Source organism: Mastomys coucha, unplaced genomic scaffold (assembly GCF_008632895.1).
Source record: "Mastomys coucha isolate ucsf_1 unplaced genomic scaffold, UCSF_Mcou_1 pScaffold21, whole genome shotgun sequence".
Lineage (NCBI taxonomy): Eukaryota > Metazoa > Chordata > Mammalia > Rodentia > Muridae > Mastomys > Mastomys coucha.
This window is the reverse complement of record NW_022196904.1, coordinates 74,539,939-74,557,934: the sequence shown is the minus strand read 5'-3', so window position 1 is coordinate 74,557,934 and position 17,996 is coordinate 74,539,939. Positions and strand designations below refer to the sequence as shown.

General features: G+C 43.2%; 1 protein-coding gene across 1 annotated transcript in view; it reads right to left on the bottom strand.

Moving 5' to 3' along the window:
- Positions 1–1,163: 1,163 nt before the first annotated feature.
- The window catches only part of Ctxnd1 (cortexin domain containing 1), a 48,547-nt gene continuing 31,714 nt past the window's right edge, over positions 1,164–17,996 (bottom strand). Inside the window, exons 2-3 of the mRNA XM_031387233.1 lie at positions 6,004–6,140; positions 1,164–5,006 (exon numbers count right to left, since the gene is read on the bottom strand). Of these exons, the coding sequence (XP_031243093.1) occupies positions 4,768–4,947 (180 nt within the window). The 5' untranslated portion in view covers positions 4,948–5,006; positions 6,004–6,140 and the 3' untranslated portion in view covers positions 1,164–4,767. The remainder of the gene's footprint in view (positions 5,007–6,003; positions 6,141–17,996) is intronic.

Below are 17,996 nucleotides of genomic sequence, written 5' to 3'. Positions count from 1 at the left end.
TCTTCCTAAATTATTTGGGCAAGTGTTAACTCAATAAAAATAGTACAGGACCTTGTCTCCTCTGTGGATGAGGTAATATGCCTCCACAGCTGAGGACTAGTCAGGGAATGTGGGGTAGGAGGGGACCAAGCCTGCTGTCTACACCTGGCCTTGTGACCCCAAAGAGGAAGCTGTACTAGCCTCTCTGTCTTATGCTGGCTACATTCTAGTGTAAGGTCTGGCTGTGAATGGGGAAACATTGATATTATCTGGGACAATATGGCGTTCACAGAACTATCTCCTTAGGATCTGTGTTTGCTTCCCCATCTTAGCAGGGTTTATGACAGATGCTGGGAGTTCATGATGGATGCTGGGTATCACTTGGGGATGGGCTATGCTGCTTATTTTTCAGTTGTTCTGGTGTGCTGACATACATAGACCCTATTACTCAATAGTCCCACCATTTAGTATCTATTAGTTTTGGTCAGTGGAAGACCTAGAAAGGAGACAAAGGGTCTTTCCAACTCTCTACTGCTCTGAAATTGTACAAGAACTTTTTTCTGGCTCTGGGGGTTTAACCCAGGATCTTAAGCATCTTAGGCAGGTACCCTACCATTGAGCTACAGTCAAGCAGTAGGCAAGAATATTAGATGTACCTGTGGCACAGCTCCTCTTGCCTGATCCCATCACGCAACAACCTCAGCTGGGATCTGTTGTCCTTTCTTGTATCTTCAGGCCTAGACAAGTCTGCCTCACTGAGTGCCACCCAAACTCTGTGAACACGCTTTCTTTAACTCTATTAATATTTCAAGAGTGTCCTCTCTCTCCTGCTAGCCACTGAAAGGTACAGACAGCCTTCCCTAGGGGGAAGGAAGGAAGATCTTAGTGGATGTCAAGAATGCATGGAGTCAGCCCAGGTCAGCAGAGGTGGGTGTGATGGATGTTGTCTGTCTTCTGGACAGAGACAACCTTTATCAGTGCTGGAACTGATGTGGGGAACCAGTATGGGCACTTCTCAGCATCCCAGGCCATCAGCTATAGACTATTATGAGTATTATCCACCCTACATGGTAGGACCAGTCCTCAACAGCAAGGCCATGGGACAGGCACCCACTTTTGTGAAAACCAGGCTTTACAGTTATTTCCACTTGGTGCTTAAAAGTAAGATGGATCTCTTTTGGAACTCTCTGGGATCCTGGGAAAACTTTATTGGGTGGAGAGATGCTTGTTTTCATTCCAGCAAGATATGTGGGGTTAAGAACAAATATCAATGACAGAGTTCTATCCTCATATGTACACAGTTCCATATCTAAAAATAAGATCACTTCACCAAAATAAAACAAAGAATGAAAATTAATTGGAAAAGTAAAATGGCTGTGATAGCCATTGATATGCCACACTGGGGCAGTGGGTCTGAACACTTGAGTCAATCAGACCCTCATCATGCCCAGGGACCACCTTCCTTCTGATATCTATCAGTTGCTTTTCCTAATTATGAATATTTTTATCACCCATTTGTCTCTGGGACAACTGGGCCCTTTCTGTGGCCATCACATAGAAGACCCCACTGCTGCAATTACACAGCCACAAAAGGACTGCACAACTGCCTTGCTGAAAGCTGGGGATAACATGTTCCGCATAGCGCATCACGGGCAGCAGCTTGATCCAAGCCACTAGATGCCTTTGTCTGGAGACTGTCACCTACTTACTCTCTGCCATAGAGAGTTTGCCTTCTTCCCTGCCTTTGGCTAACTCTATAGCTTGGGACTCTTCTACCTTTCTCACCTTCACATGATCCAGGGACAGAGGTGGGGACCCCCTTTCCTTTTTGTGTTTCACATGATCAAGTGATGGTGGTGGGGACCCCTCTTTCCTTTTTGCGTGTCTCTGAGAAAAGGTGTGCTAATCAATCTGCCTTCTCTCCTCTCCTGAGCAAGCCTCAGGATCAGCACAGCCACTTCTATGTATTTCTTCTCAGCATACACATAATGGGAAAATAAAAACAGCATAAAAAGTATGTGTTACGATGGTCTGCAGTGTCATGCACATGTTTAAAAGGGGATCCTTTTAAAAACCTTAAAAATGATAAAAGGGGTGGGAGCAGGCTGGGAAATCGCCTCAGTAGGCAAATGCTTGTTGTGCAAATGTGAGGACCCGAGCTTTCATTACCAGACCTTAGGTGAAAGTGAGTGGGTGCAGAAGGGCACCTCTGGGATTCCAGTGCACCTGTGGGAGATGGCGGCCAGAGAGAGGAGAATCCCTGGGAGCTTGTGGGCCAGCTAGCCTGGGGAGTGACACGGTGAGTATGGTGAGTACAGCTTGTAAGAGGATGCAAGGGAGGGTGTGGGTACAAGTAGAAAGCACTTGTTAGAAGCTTGACTCTCAGGGAAGAGGATAGAAATCACCTCTTTTCTCAAACGTTATATCCCTAGTACAAACCAGCATAAAGAAAATACTAAGAGCTGTAAATGTGGAACATTGTCTGAGACCACAGGTCCTGGGGAGGGTTTCTCAAACAGGGATGCACTGCTAACACAGCTAACTGGCTCAGGATGTCCAGTACGATTCTGTAGGTCTGGGGAGGAGATGAGCGGCTTCTGGCAAGTCTCTTATGTGCAGGTGTGGTTTGCCCTTGAGCAAGCAGTCTGAAGAGCGTAGCCTGAGGCATCCTGTTTTGTTTTTTTTTTTTTTTCCCTCTTAAGAGCTCCAAAAGGCCTCTACAGGAGGTCTTCAGAGCTCTTTAGATCTTTCCTTCTTCCTGCTGTTCTGTCATTAACAGCTGGGAACAACCCCTCTTCCCCCTCACCATTGACTTTGTAAACCCGTCCTAACAGGTTCCCACTGAAGAACGGGCTGTCTCTGAGGAAGGGTGGGCTGGAAGTGATGCCTCAGTGCCAGGTTTGGAGCCTATGCCATCTGTTCCTTTGTGCATCTGACAGTGTGTGTGTGTGTGTGTGTGAGAGAGAGAGAGAGAGAGAGAGAGAAAGAGAGAGAGAGAGACAGAGAGAGACAGAGACAGAGACAGACAGACAGAGATACACACCTTGGACTTGGAAAACCACCTTGATAGAGTGTCCACTTTCATGTAGTGTGTTAGTGCTTTGGAAACTCATTTCCCAGGTAGTCTAAGGTGCATGGAGACCTAGGGCTTGTGTGTGGGTGATGCAGGAGGTCTAAGGTCCATAGCACAGGTCTCTTTTGACAGGGCAGCAGGTCCTACCGTGGAAGGATACCATAGGTACACTTCACATATGTGAAAATAAGTGACAATAGTGATGATGACATGACCCCGTGTGCCTTGGTGTTGGGTGTAGGTCCCTGTGAATGTCTGTTGGCCTCTGTGAATGTGGCACTGGCTGGGAGCTCTAGCTCTTAGAAGGCAGGAAGGGTTCTTTTCTTAGGGTGAGAGATTCAGAAAAGGACACCCCTGTTTGCTCATCTTCTCTCATTTCACCTCCACGACAACCTTGTGAGGTAGATGTTACATCTCCATTTTATAGATGACAAAGTTGGAGCTCACAGGTGCTGATTTATTTAGGGGTCACATAATAAGGACACAGGAGTTGAAGGGGGGTGGGGAGGGTTGTGGACTCTGACCTAGAATCCTTGCTCACGGCTCATAGGGCATAGGTCATAGGCTCACGGGACAGTGTATGAGAGAAGAGGATGAAGAAAAGACAACAGACGAGACAACGTAGTCTTAGCTCCCACTTGTAACATGGCTGCCTTCACAGACAGACAGGCAGGCAGACAGACGGACAGAGAGACAGACAGACTTCTCCTTCCCATCTTAAAATTAGGAAATGGAGGCACCAAGAGGTGAGGTGACGTTCACAGCCTTTGAATAGCTGAAGCAGGACTAGAACTCAGATCTTGCCTGGAGCTCCTGGGATGCAGAGTTTCTGAAGGTTACTGGGCGAAGTGATTTGTGTGAGTACATTGTAGAAAGTTAAATAGATTAAAGAAAACGACTATATTCAGCCATGGCCTAGCCAGTATACTCTCAGTCACTAAAAACAGCCATGGTTATCTTGTGAGACAGAAGATATTTAAGCTATTATATGAATCAATGCAGCATCATGCATATGGTGTGAATTACTAAAAAAAATTCCTGTAAAAAAGACTTGAAGAAATATATCAAAATGATGGCTTCTGGGAGGTTGGATTTTAAGTACTATTTAACCTCCCCCTTTCCTTCTATTTATCTACATTTTCCCAAGTGTCTAAAATGCACATCTCATTTTTAACAGGAAAAATATATCCCCTCTGTATCTTAGTTTAAAAAAAAAGTTTGGAAGTAGCTGTGTGCCTTGTGAGAATTTGCAGGAGATGCTTGCGTTTCCATCCTTCCTGCCCCATCACTGTTAGTCTGCAGAGGGTACTGGGCTCTCAGCGACCTCTCAATGCTCTGTAGTTAGTTGAAGGTCAGTCTCCTCCTGACCACTGTTTGCAGACCAGAGTGTCTGGTTTTGGTTCAGTTTTCAAAGGTGCCCTGTAGCCTGGGCAGGGGACCATCACTCTGCCGTCTGTCTGCCAGTGGAGTCCCAGGATGGCCTCCACTCTCCTGAGTCATGGCTTAGCATTCCTCTCCCCACGCTTCCCCAGACTGCCTTGTCTCCAGCATGCTGGCATTTCTGTCTGGTGGTCATGTGAGAGTCAGTAAGGTGAAGGAGAGCCTTCTCCATCTTTGGGTGGTCATAGCCACTCCCAGTCTCCAAGTGCTTGCAGGATGTTGGCCAGGGTGTGCAGAGGTGTGTCCGTCCGGGACACTGAGACCTGTCCTGTGCCTCAGTCGTCCAGGTGCTGCTCCTCCCAGGTGGATGTGGGGATGGCACTGTAGGGGTCCATGATGACTTTGGCACAGCGGATGATCATGACTACGAGGAAGAGGCAGAGGAAAACGAAGCAAGCCAAGGTTAGCCCCTTGTCCACATCCACATAGACAGGCTCGGGAGTAGGTTCCTCCATCCTGCAGCAGTGACTGTGGGATCCCAGAGCTGTGGCCTGACTGGTACCATTTTCTACCCCTGTAGAGAGAGTCAGTCAGTGAGGAAGTCAGGGCCACGTGTCTGTGTAAGCCACCACCAAGGGCAACAGCTGGCAGCTAAGGCCACCCTATCTAGGGGCACTCATATGGTTCCAACCCTGTACCATGCAGGCAATCTTTGTTTCTAGCAATATGCATCCCAGGGTGATAGTGGTGGGGTGACAGTGACTCTCCACAGGACATAGGTGGAGTGGGCTGAGGGATCAGCTTGGGGCCAGTGCCCTGGAGCTGCCTCCACTCCTAAAGCCTTTGTCACAAGAGCGACACTCTCCATTCAGCAAAGGCAATGCCAGAGCATGATCAGAACACTTTAAAAATGGTTGGTGAATATTTCTTAAGAATTTAGTAGAACCCGATTTCTAAAGAAACTAAGGGCTGAACAGCCAGCAGGAACAGGCAGAAAAGAAGCTGCTGTTGTACATCAGTGGGAGGCAGGGGAAACTCATTCTTCCAGGAACTCCCCAGGGCTTGTGCTGGGGCTCAGCAGGCATAGAAGGGGCAAGGAGCAGTCAGGCAGACCCCAGCCTAGTTTCTGCTGCCGCTAACTGGTCTGTGCAGCATTGCTCAAGCACCTGAGGATATCTTACAGACTTTAAGGCCCAATGTTCTCCCTGCTGAGTGCAGACTACCATACATAAAACAATTTATGGGGACCTGTGCATTAAGAAAAACAGATCCTGTGTTCAAAAATCCAGCATAACTTCTGGCCCTGGGATCAGCTAGTTAACAAATAGGTGGGTTGACACAGCCTGGGGTGGGGCAGGTGAGGAGGACTAGCTTAGTTCCTAGCAAGGTCAGTTGCAGGGCAGAGAGCATGGGGATGAGAGGCCTGTCCAGCTCCCTACACACACTCATTTAGTAAATATAGATGCTTAGATACAAAGCTGGTAAATGAAAGCTAATACCCCACACCCCAACCTCAAAGCATTCTCATTTCCCCTTAGAACTCTGTCCTCAACCATCCCTGGGTCACTGACCTGCCAACTGGAGTGGTCACCACTTCAGGAAGACCCTGGGTTGAGCTGTTCTTGGAGACAAGATGGACGGACAGCTGAGCATCCCAGCTTGAGCCAATGAGTCAGTGCGGCTTCTCAGAGAGCAGAGCTGTAGGTGGCTGGAACAGAAGGACAGAGGACTGATTGTTTCTGGAGACTTCTACTCTAAGTGAGAGCATGGCTGGGCAGGAAGGAAGGGTGCCTTGCAGCATCTCCATACACTTTCTGGCTCCCTTTTTCTTTTTCCAAATTACTTTCTAAAAATTGCATACAAAGAAGTGGGTTTCATATAGCATTTTTATACAGACTTTGTTTCATCGGTCTTAGCCCCACCCCCCAACTCTCCCTGATCCTCGAGGAGACACCCCTATTGTGATTTCAAGGACATTTATTCTATTACCTTCTTTTTCTTCCCCTTCCCAACCTTCCTTTATGATCTGTTTCCTCCCCTTCCCATTGCCCCCCTTTCGGCTTCTTGTGATCCATCTCACTAGATGTCTTCATAGTTTATGTTTTTTAAAAAGTATACTATTTTTATTATTTAAGAATTTCATAAATGAAAGACTGGAATGTGGGAAAATCCAGGCTTGTGTGGGGTCTCAGAGCAATGTTGCAGTGGCACTTGGGGCAAGCCCAGGATTCTACCATACCTCCCCAGGTTTCAGGCCCTGCGGTCAGCAGGGTCTCCACACGGCCACTTTTTGCTCCCGAGTTGCAGAGCACAGCTCAGTTCTCTGTGTTTTTAAGATCTGATTGAAGTTCTGGACAAATGGCCTCAGGTAAATGTCAGGAGCTCTGTACACTGTAGGGGTCAGACCTCAGCAGACTCATTTTGTGGCCCTTTCATGCCTTGTCTTGCCCTCAATCTTGTAGGTTCACCCCATAGGAATATGTTCAGTGTCTCCTGGCCCAGGGGCAAGTGCTAACAAAAGAATGTGGCCTCAAAGAGCAGATTACTCTGTGCTACTATCCAGATGGGGAATATTCATTAACTTTAATTACTAGAAGGGCACAAGTTCCAGCTAGCTCTTTGTCAAAGTGAGGACAGGACATCCAAGAGGGAACTTAACATGGAACTCAGCGTCTATGTCTGAGGAGCTGAGCTGAATCCCTTCCCAGTCTCCTGCTCAGTCAGCCTCAACATGATTGCATCCTCTTTTGGTATTGATGCTGCCTAATCCAGTGTTTATCCTCCATACTTTGGCTCCAGGTAGAAGGTGGCCTCTGGACATGGCGAACAAGTGACATTTAGGTAGGGAGTAGTTTCTGGGTTGACCCTGCAACTGGACAAAGCTTGTAGTGTCATGGCTAGGGTAGAGAAGAGCCAAGCAGAAAAGAGTCCTGCCAGATGTCATGGAAAGTCAGGATGCAGAATAAGAAGACAAACTCAGGGAGAAAAGCCTCAGTCAGAGTTGTAGAAAAACCTAGAAATAAGGTGGGCGCAACTGCAAGGGTGCATAGACACAGGGCTTGTGTGCAAATTTGCATACGATACCAGACCAAGTGGGAAGAAGCCCGGGGAAGGTCTCTGCCTATCCTCTTCACGTTATGCCTTTTCCTTTGGGGAACCTCAGTTGGACTCATACCAGCATTGGTAAAATTTGCTAATATGCCAGTCACAACAATTGGTACCCTACAAAGTGAGACCTTGTTTGTTTGTTTGTTTGCTTTTAATCATGGAAGTATGAATTCAAACTCAACAAAAAGTCATAGAGTCAAAGTCTGCTTGATAGAGGGGCTAGAGAGATGACTCAGTCAGTAAAGTAAACCTGAAGCACAAGGAAGGGCCTGAGTTTGATCTCTAGAACACCATTTTAGGAAGAGCCAGATGTGAAGCTTGTTGGTATGCCATCCTAGTACCTACTTGGTGAGTTTAGAACAGTGAAAGAGAAGAGAAGAAATAAAAGGTACAAAAGCTGTGAGGAATGACACCTGATGTTGTCCTCTGGCCTCCGAGTTTATGAGCACACATGTGCATTCATACCTGCCACATACATTCTCTACCCCCCAATTTCTGTCTCTCTCTCTGTCTCTGTCTCTGTCTCTGTCTCTGTCTCTCTCTCTCTCTCTCTCTCTCTCTCTCTCTCTTTCTCAGATGCAGGTGGCTGGGGGTCTGCTTGGGCAGATACATTGAAACATTATCAGAATTGCAAATACAGTTTTGGAATTTCATCTCTAATCCTGTCAACCTAAGTCCAGGTCTTTCAGGGCCCACATCTGATGGGTGTCTTCAGATGTGTTTGCCTGCTGGTTTTTAACTGCTGCTCCTCTTCTCTGGGGGCCAAGTGGTCACAAGGCAAAGTCAGACTTAGTCCAGACAATCCACTAAGGATTATTACCAAGCATTGATTTAAACTAGCTTGACATGGCAGCACTTCTTAGTATCAGGAAGTATAGTGATGAAACTCACTCCACCTTCCATCTACTCCGTTCAGACACAATGAGCCACATGCAGCTGTGTGGGTCTTGTCTGATTTTGGAGGGCAGGGTCTTAGTACCTCAGGTCATACTGCCTCTACCCTATGGGTGCTTGGATCACAGGCATAAAACACTATGCACAGCTGGTGTATGTACCTTCGCACAAGACCACTAACAGCCAATTAGATTGAGAGCCCTCTATCATAACATAATCTTTTTGTATAATTTTTTTTATTTTTAAAATCAGAATATAAGGCATTAGTTGTTACTATGACATTTGCAACCCAAGTGTGTTTCAGTGGTTTTCCTCTCCCTCTCTCTCATTCACTGCAGCTCCTCCTTCAGCAAATGTTTTTTCATGAGCTGTGTGTGTATCTGACCCCTTATGATCCTCTCTTCTCATCTTTCTCAATCTTATTCTAAAAATCCCTATCTTCAAAACACTGTGAGCATGTCGATCTGGGGTTAGAGTTCAATACAGGGCAGTGAGTTGGTAGAGGGCACTGCCACCTTAAACCAGGGCTGGGCTACCCCTTCTGGCCTCCAGATGACAGCTCGTGTTTGGCCTCCTTCCTCCTGGCACCAGAAAATGGGCAGAAAATGAAGGTTTTGAAAGAACTTGCCACTTGCCACCAAAGGGATCAGCAGCGGGCTGCAGCAACATTGTGAATTCATGCAGGGCAACCCGAATCAGCGTTGACCACGAGCATTAATCAGCTTGATCTATAAATAGAAGCAGAACCATTATAGAAGGTGACCTGACTGAATCACCTCCCCAGCTGACAATTGTTTAAGTGGATGGCATTTACTCAGGTCAGAGAGAACCAGTCACAGTGTCTAGTGGGAGTGTACTTGGCTGCCTCACTTCTCTTTCAGAACACTTAGTTGGGCTATCAGGATGGTGTTAGTGCTCGGTAGCTGATGATCGAAGCCATGGTGACCATCAGGGCTGGGTAAAGCATGGCTCGAGGAACTAGTGGAACTCAATACTGGGCTTAGGATTTAGCTTCCAATATCTGAACATCTCTAGTCTTTCAGAAGCCTCTGAAGCAAGAATGCAGCATGTCACAGCACTGTTTCAAGTAGGAGAAAAGAGTAATTCTGCTAAGAGCATGTGTGGTCATTGTACCACACTTTTAGCCAACACATCTGTTCTATTGTGTGGCTCTGTAAGATAGCACTTCTGCTGTTGGTTTCCAGGATTCCCCTGTCATTTCATACACACAGTCTCCAGCCCCTGAGCAGTTCTCTCCTAACAACTCACTACCACAACTTCCTAGACTCTTACTATTATGCTTCTAAGGATTATGCTCCTGACATACTCCATACACAGAACTGAGAGTACCTGAGTTGTCACCCTGGAGTGGCCCATAGCTAAAGATGGATGTTGTAAATTTGGGGAATGCCGATTCTAGGCTTGGGTGGAGACAAACTCTGTTAAATAATTTAAACATCGGAGCACCTTGACACCAGGATGTGAGAATGTCTTTCTCCCAAAGCTGCATATTTACTGGGCTTCTTGTTCAACTTCCCACAATCCCATGGTGGTTTCTTATGGAGCACGCTAAGATTAAACCTCATGCATCAGTTGTCTCAGAGACTGCTTTGACAGTCAGCTGACCCAAAACAGACAGACATTGGCTTCTTTTATTTGTCCCATACTGACATGTCAAACTCCCACTGAAAGCTAGAGTAGGAACATAATGTGTTTGTGATGCTCAAGTGAGTTAGACCTAATTCTTGCCCTCATACATTTCAGCCTACCACGTCGAGGGGCAGAAAATGAGAGAATTATGATGCCGACAGCAGGAAACCATGTTCTCTAGAAAAGGCCAAGGACGGGATTGGACAACCTTTTGATAATAGTGAGAAAATTAGACACACCACTCATGGGTCTCCATAGCCATCTCATCAGCAGCCAGGGTTAGAGAGGAGAGTGTCCAGAAAGGGGGCTTGGAGGACCCATTGGTCTAGTGGAGTGAATCTCCAGGACAGTCATTGGAGAGACACTGTTTTTGAGATAACATAGTAATAGAATCACAGCCAGCGTACACTAAAATGGACAGAATGAAATCGAATTCTGCACGCTGATGAAAGATATGCTACTCTCAAGAATAAAGGAACGGCCTGTGAGATCAGCCTTAGCTCAGAGCGCAGAGAGTGTGGGTGTGAAGGGAGCACCCTAACTAGACAGAATCTAGGGTTTGGAGACTGCTGAAGTTTTTCTGATTGGATTTGAAAATTTCTTCGGACTGATGATTCCTTTTCCCCTTCCATTTGCTTTTCCTCTTTTGAAGTGAGAAAGCATTTACCAGCGGTTTGGCGCCAGTCACACCACTGTATTTTTGGAGAAGATAACTTGTTTTCCAGGTCCATAGATAGAGAGGACTTTTCCCTGAGGTGGCTCATACTGAATCCTTACCCTCGTCTTACAGAGATGATGTGATTTGGGACCTCGATTTGATGCTGCAGTGAGCTGAAAGTTTGGGGGTTGTTGGAATGAAATGGATATATGTAGGTACAGCATGAATCTTTGGGGCCATAGAGTGGGCTGTGGTAGGTTGAACATTACTTCCCACAAATTCACAATAGAATCTTTGGAAAGATTTTGAAGATGTGATTATGTCAAAGATATATTATTCTGAGTTGCTCTAAGTAGTCACAAGCATCCTATATATGAGGCTGAGGGAGTTTGGGCCATAGTAGAGGAGAAGGCAAGGTGACCACAAGCAAAGATTGATGTGGCCAGGAGCCAATAAATTCTGGCAGCTTCTAAAAGTGGAAGAGACAAGGAATGGATTTTTTTCCAGGAACCTCCAGAAGTAATCTCATACCTTGGTTTTAGTCCATTTAAGGTACATTTTGGACACCTTATCCCCATAACCATAAATACATACTTTTGAATTATTTTAACTCATAGTAACTATCATATGGGCAATAGGAAATGATGAAGGGAGTCTTGAAAAGATTTCAGAATAGCGTACTTTTATTCATAATCCTTACTAATTTGTCTTTGAGATCTCTTTCCCTATCAGTCATTTGTGAGCCATTTTAGGGAAGGCTCTGCCCATTTGTCACTGTTTCTGTGTGGTTACAATAAGCAGTCACTGTCCGCTTTGGTTCTGCTTTGGTTTGGAACAGGTTTTCACCATGTAGTTAAGTCTGGATAGTTCTTTTGATAATTTTATCTAGTCTGTAAAAGTCATAAGCTATCCCTGCACTATTCCTCTAAGCTTAGAGAAATGGGAACAAATCAGCCAAGGACACATGAGAGAGAGAGAGAGAGAGAGAGAGAGAGAGAGAGAGAGAGAGAGAGAGAGAGAGAGAGAGAGAATGGTGTTTGTCTACCTGATGAAAATCGATTCACTGGCATATTGTCAGAAAAACTGCACCTTAAAATCAAACCAAGGACCAAAATAAGGGAAAAAAATGTGTACCAGCTTTGGGCATGAGTGGTGACAGACAATGCCAATCATACAGCTGGAGAAAGGGAGGGAAAGAAATTGCACACAGATAGGGAGAGCCTTAATCAAGGTATCTTCAAGGTTGTACCATCCCAGTGAAGGTATGGATCCTTGCTAGCGCAGCTTTACCTGGCCATCCTTTTGACATGCTGGTCCATCAGACTGTGGAGCTCTACCTCTTTGGATGGCAACATTGGCAAGCCAGAGTAAGAGTACCAGGAAATACCCTGAAAGGCTGTGAGAGAAGGCTATGTGATGTTCTTTATTGGTCTTGCACTAAATGACCCTCCCCTTCAAGAAGCCTTGGGGAACTCTTGTTCCATACAGAATTACTCTCACACATAACATTCTCACTTTTAGTTGATGGGGCACTGAACAGTCCTACAGATGGACATTACCCTGTCCTTAAACAGATGTAGTAAAAAATTCTACACAATTGTGCCACAGTGTCATTAAGAAAAATACACACCATGGAGATACCTGTTCATGGGGTACAAATCATTATGTGCATTGGTGGAGGACTTTGAAAAAGGGTAAATCTTTCTGTCTGCAAAATAAGGCAGGTCTATCTTAGAGGGTGTTTACAAAAGGTGAGAGCTGCCCTTCCCTAGGCTAGCATAGACTTTCTCACAGTCTCCCACTAGCTAGGAATAGAATGTCCAATAGAAAATTCTGGTGAATTTGGGCTTGACACCATGCTGATCTTCTCTGAGCCTGCTTTCTCATTGAGCTTTGTTACCTGGGCTGACACAAGTTTATATCTATGCTTCTTGGATTCATCTTGCTGTGAGGCCCCTGCTCTATTTGGCTCACATAATTGGTGTGTACCTAGGGATCTAAATTCTCTTGTTGGCTCTAGCCACACACTTATGCCAGTGGTTTTCAAGCTTCTAATGTTGCCACCCTCTAATACAGTTCCTTATGATGTAGTGACTCCTGACCATAAGATTATTTTCTTGCTACTTCATAACTGAAATTTTGCTACTGTTAGAAATCATAATGTAAATATCTGATATATAGGATATCTGATATGTGATCCCCAAAGGAGTCATGACCCACAGGATGGGAACCACTGTCCTATGCCATTTTTCTCTTGTTCAGTCCTCAGTCTAGGATCCAGCTTGGCTTATCTATTCCCTGATAAGAACATTCTTCTGGTATGTCGCTCATGGTATCTCCTACCAGTGTTTCCCATTGAAAGGGATAGGACACCCACAAAACCACATCCTACACCTACCCTATGATGACATATAAAAAAGCCGAGTTCTGTCAATGACTGGCTTTTATGCCTCTTAAGCCTTCAATCTTTAACATCAAGGAGAGCTTTTCTGCCCCTGAAGTTAAAAAAACCTGATGCAAATATATCTCCTGACAACAAAAGTCATCATCTACCCAAGAACCCAATTATATTTGTAAGAGGAGAGAAAAAATAGAAGGAATATTTTAAAAGTTAATGAACAGTTCCCTGAGCTAAAGAAAGAAAGCCTTACATCTTTTAGAAAGATCAAGCAAATTAAAGACACTTCAGAGGGAGAGGGACTCCATTCTTCTTGGTGATAGCTCATTTTCAAGGATAACTCTGCCATATACAAAAAGATATAAAGAGAAAGGAGAAAATGGGTTATCTATAGAGAGGAGAAAATCTCATTCCTAGAGTTATGTGGACTTTCTACAGTTTACAAGTGAGGAGAGCATTCATGGAGCACAGAAGAAGAAGATTCAGCACTGAATGGGAGTGTGCAGCAGTGAGAGCAACAAAATTCATTTCTTCAGACAGTAAAAGATCTTAACTACTCATGTGTGCTAGACAGACACAACCTTCATAGCAACAGCAACAAATTCTATGATGTGGTACTTCTGCCACCATGAACAAATGGAGTGAGGAGTTCAAAAGCAGTAAAGACATGAGAGAATGAAAAAAATTCAATAATCCATGCAACCAATTATAATAATATGAAGCTACAAGTGATAAAATTAATTTTTGGAATGCTTCATACTAATTTGCATCTTCAATTTCATATTATTATGACAAAAATTTGAGGGAGTGATGATAGGACATTAGGATTATCTTTATATTGTTTAGATAATGCCAGTGAATATTATTATTGAAATATGCTTAGGAAAGTATAGATTACAAAAGTTGTTTAGACATATAGTGATAACATTGGTAAAAATTATAACAATGATTTGAATAATATGATCAATAAACTAATGGACATTGTAGTATTTGTATCTTGTATCTATTTGTATCTACTAGGTGTATCTACTTTGTAACTAATAAGACAATGAGTTTCACAAAGATATCTTTACATGTACAAGCAATGTACTTTGATCTTGTTCATCCTCCATTACTCTCTCTTGCCTTTGTTGTCTTCTCCTGCTTTATCCCTTTTCAGAAGCCTAATTGTCTCCTTTGACTGTCATGACATTTCAGCTCTCAAGTTTTAATGTATAAAAGAAAACTTTTGATATTTATTTTTCTGAGTTTGGTTTATTTTGTTTAGCATGATGATTTCCATGTCTCCACCTATTTTCTTACATATACAGTAATTTCATTCTTTATGGCTAACTGAAACTCTAGGTATCAACAAACACTACCTTTTCTTTATCCTTTATCCCTACAACAAAGAATGTGAGTGCCTAGGCTGACCCAGGTCTTGTCCATTGTAAACAGTTTAGATTTCCAGTGTTATCTACTGCATGCTAACTTAGATCCTCTCAGGTATGTAAATAGCAGCATTACTGGCAGCTCATGTGGCAGTTCAGGCTTTAATTTATTTTGAAGAATCCCTATACTGATTTGCATGACCACTGGATAACTTATTTTCCCACCAAATAGTGTATGAGGGTTCCCTTTTTCCACGTATGCTTTCAAATATTTGTTGTAGTTTTCTCTATGATGGATATTATAACTGCAATGAGATGGAATATCAATCTAATATTTATTTATTTATTCTGTTTGGTTGCTTTTTTTTTTTAAACAGAATATTACTCTGTAGCCCCAAATGACCCGGAACTTACTAAGTGGCCTAAGTTAGCCTCAAACTTGTCCTGTTCTCCTGGCTTCAGCCTCTAAATGCTGAAGTGTGCCCCACCATGCACCTGCTTCAGTGTACCTTTGCTTCACATTTCCCTGATGGTTGACATATAAATGTTTTCTTCATCTATCGATCAATCGTTTCTCCTTCATTTGAAGAGTTCTCATCATTTCACTTGCCCTGCCCCCTGACCACATTTTGTTTTTAAATTGATGACTATTGGATCTTTTGGTGTTTAGCTTTTTTGAGTTCTTTATGTACTATGGGTATTAATTGCCTATCAGATGAATAGCTGGTAAAGACTTTCTTCCATTATGTTAGCCGTCTTTCGCTCTGTTATTTCCTTTGCTGGGTAGACGCTGTTTAAATCGATATAACCCCATTTGCCAGTTCTTGAAATTATTTCCTGACCTCCTGGAGTTCTTTTCAGAAAGTCTTTGCCTATGCCTAGAACTTGAAGTACTTGCTTTGCAGTTTGTTTTAAGTAGCTGCAAAGTTTCAGGTGCTACTTTAAGGTCAGTGTGAGTTGCTTTTGTACAGGTTCTAGTTCCATTCTTTTGCATGTGGATATCCAGTTTTACCAGCACTGTGTGTTAAAAGAAGCCATCTCTTTTCCAATGTATGTTTTCAGCACCTTTGACAGGGTGACTTTAATTGTGTGGACTTGTTTCTTGGTCCTCCAATCTATTCTTTCCCACGGTCAACATTTCTGCTTTATGCTCCTGCTGTCCTGCTTTACACACTGTGGCTCTGTAGCAGTTAAAGGCATAGACACTTCCAGCACTGCTCTTTTTGCTGAGGAGTTCTTTGAATATTTTGAATCTTTTGTGTTTGCACATGAATTTTAAGGCTTTCCCCCCATTTCCTTGATAAAAATTAACTGGGACTTTAAAAGATATATTTGTTTATTTTTATTAATGTGTGGGTACCTCCATGAGTTTATTAGCGACATATATGTTCAGGTACTTGTGGAGACTAAAAGGTGTCAGATATCCTGAAACTGGAGTTCCAGGTAGTGATAAGCCACCCAAAGTGGATGTTGGGAACCCAAATCAAGTTTTTTCCAAGAGCAGTTTATGATCTTAACCTCTGAGCAATCTCTCCAAGCCTATGTGTCATTTGGTCTTTAAGGGGTTGTAATGAAACTGTGAATCTTGTTAAGTGATGTGGCCACTGGAATATTAATTCTGTTGAATAAAGGAGGTATTTTGATCTTCCAGGACAGTGGTTCTTAACTTGTGGGTTACAACGCTCTTGACAAACCTCAGTCTCCAAACGTATTTTACCCTGTGATTCATAGCAGTAGCAAAATTGCAGTTCTGAAGTAGCAACAAAAAGAAGCTACTGCTCCTAGTATATTTATTTTTACTCTGATACTTGGCTGAAAAGTTTTATTCAAATATTAGAGTTTTCTGGTGGAGCTTATAAGGTCTAGAACCACAGAATCAGCAAGCAGGGATGTGTGGGCTTAGCATCCCTTAATGGTACTCCATTTTGTTGTTTCTCTCTCCTGATTGCTCTGGCCAAGCTTTTGAGTACGATTGAATAAGAGTGGTGACGGTGACCATCCTTATATCATTCCCAATTTTAGAAGTGTTTTCGGTCTTCTCCTCACTTAGTACGATACTAGTCAGTTTGTTATATGTCATCTTCATTATATTGTACTAATTTCATTTTGTTGTTGCAATAAAATACCATGACCAAAACAATTTAAGAAGGAAGAGTTTGGTTTTGCTTATGGCTTCCAGGGGAGAGTTCATAAGGTGGAAGAGGCATGGGGGCAGACAGCTGGAGCCGGAAGCTGAGAGAGCACATCTTCAACAACAAACATGAAGCAGGAAGAGTGAACTGGAAGTCAGCAAGGCTACAAACCAAAGCCCATCTTCAATGACCTAGCATGGTTCCACTGACTAAAATTCTCAGAACCTACCCAATCTGTGACACCACACAGGACTATGAGTTTAAATATCTGAGCTTATAAGAGTCATTTCTCATTTAAGCAGACTTGAATACATAAAAATGCAGGAGCCTTTGTGGTTTGATGATAAGACTCTTTTAGGATGACTCTTTGCTCCAATACCACAGAACAAACCAGAAAGTAATGCCAATTATCCTATTTGCACCTGATTGCTGCACAGATATCAGGTCTCTTGTATTAAACTGTATTTTTGTAGAGTGCTGGACTGGTACACCTTCAGAGCTGTTTTGCTTAAAGCTCTACTGAGAGGGCCTCTTCTCTTCCCTATAGTGTTGCTAAATGGCCTATGATACAGTTTATTGTTTCTTAGAAAAATTAAAAGTCCATTCTGGGTTTTACCTGGTCTTTGTCTACCAGTTTCTCATCAGCATCTTTCTATACCACTCACCTCTGCCCATATCTTTTACTTTTGTTTTAGTCTCTTAGAGATGTGCTGGGTGCCTACCATGTCATCTTTTCTCCCTGCTAAAGGACATTCTCATTGCCTGTAGAGATTATTCATTCTGTTCAGATGCCCACAGAACAATGATTTAATATACATTTACAAAGAATATTCATGAAAGTATATATAAATTCTAAAATGTTTAAATTTTATGGGCAGCCATTCTAACCACAAAGAATTAAACAAATGGACAAACTGATAGCTTTATGATTCAAATGTCATTAAAATAACTATTGGGTTAATGATAGGGTGTAATTACAGAATATTTAGAAAATCACTCTATGAGACTAGGATATAGTAAAACCCACAGGGTGAGATGACAGCTGTTTACTCAACTCAGAGACAAATCGTGGTGTTCACCAGAGAACAAGGGAACAAATGCAGTGATGCAAATACTCAACCAAAGAACGTATAAACAGCACCAAAGGCATCTGGAAGATAAGGATAGTGGAGTTAAGGGTGGCAGTTAATAATTGATAAAGCAAATCAACCAAATTAAAAACAAGCCCTACAGCAGGTTCTTTGTTAAAGTCTGAATCTAGACAAACTTAAGATAAGAAGATACTCTAGAAGAGAAAAACCAAATTACACTCCTAGGAAGGAAATGAGGTATAACTCTCTCTCTCTCTCTCTCT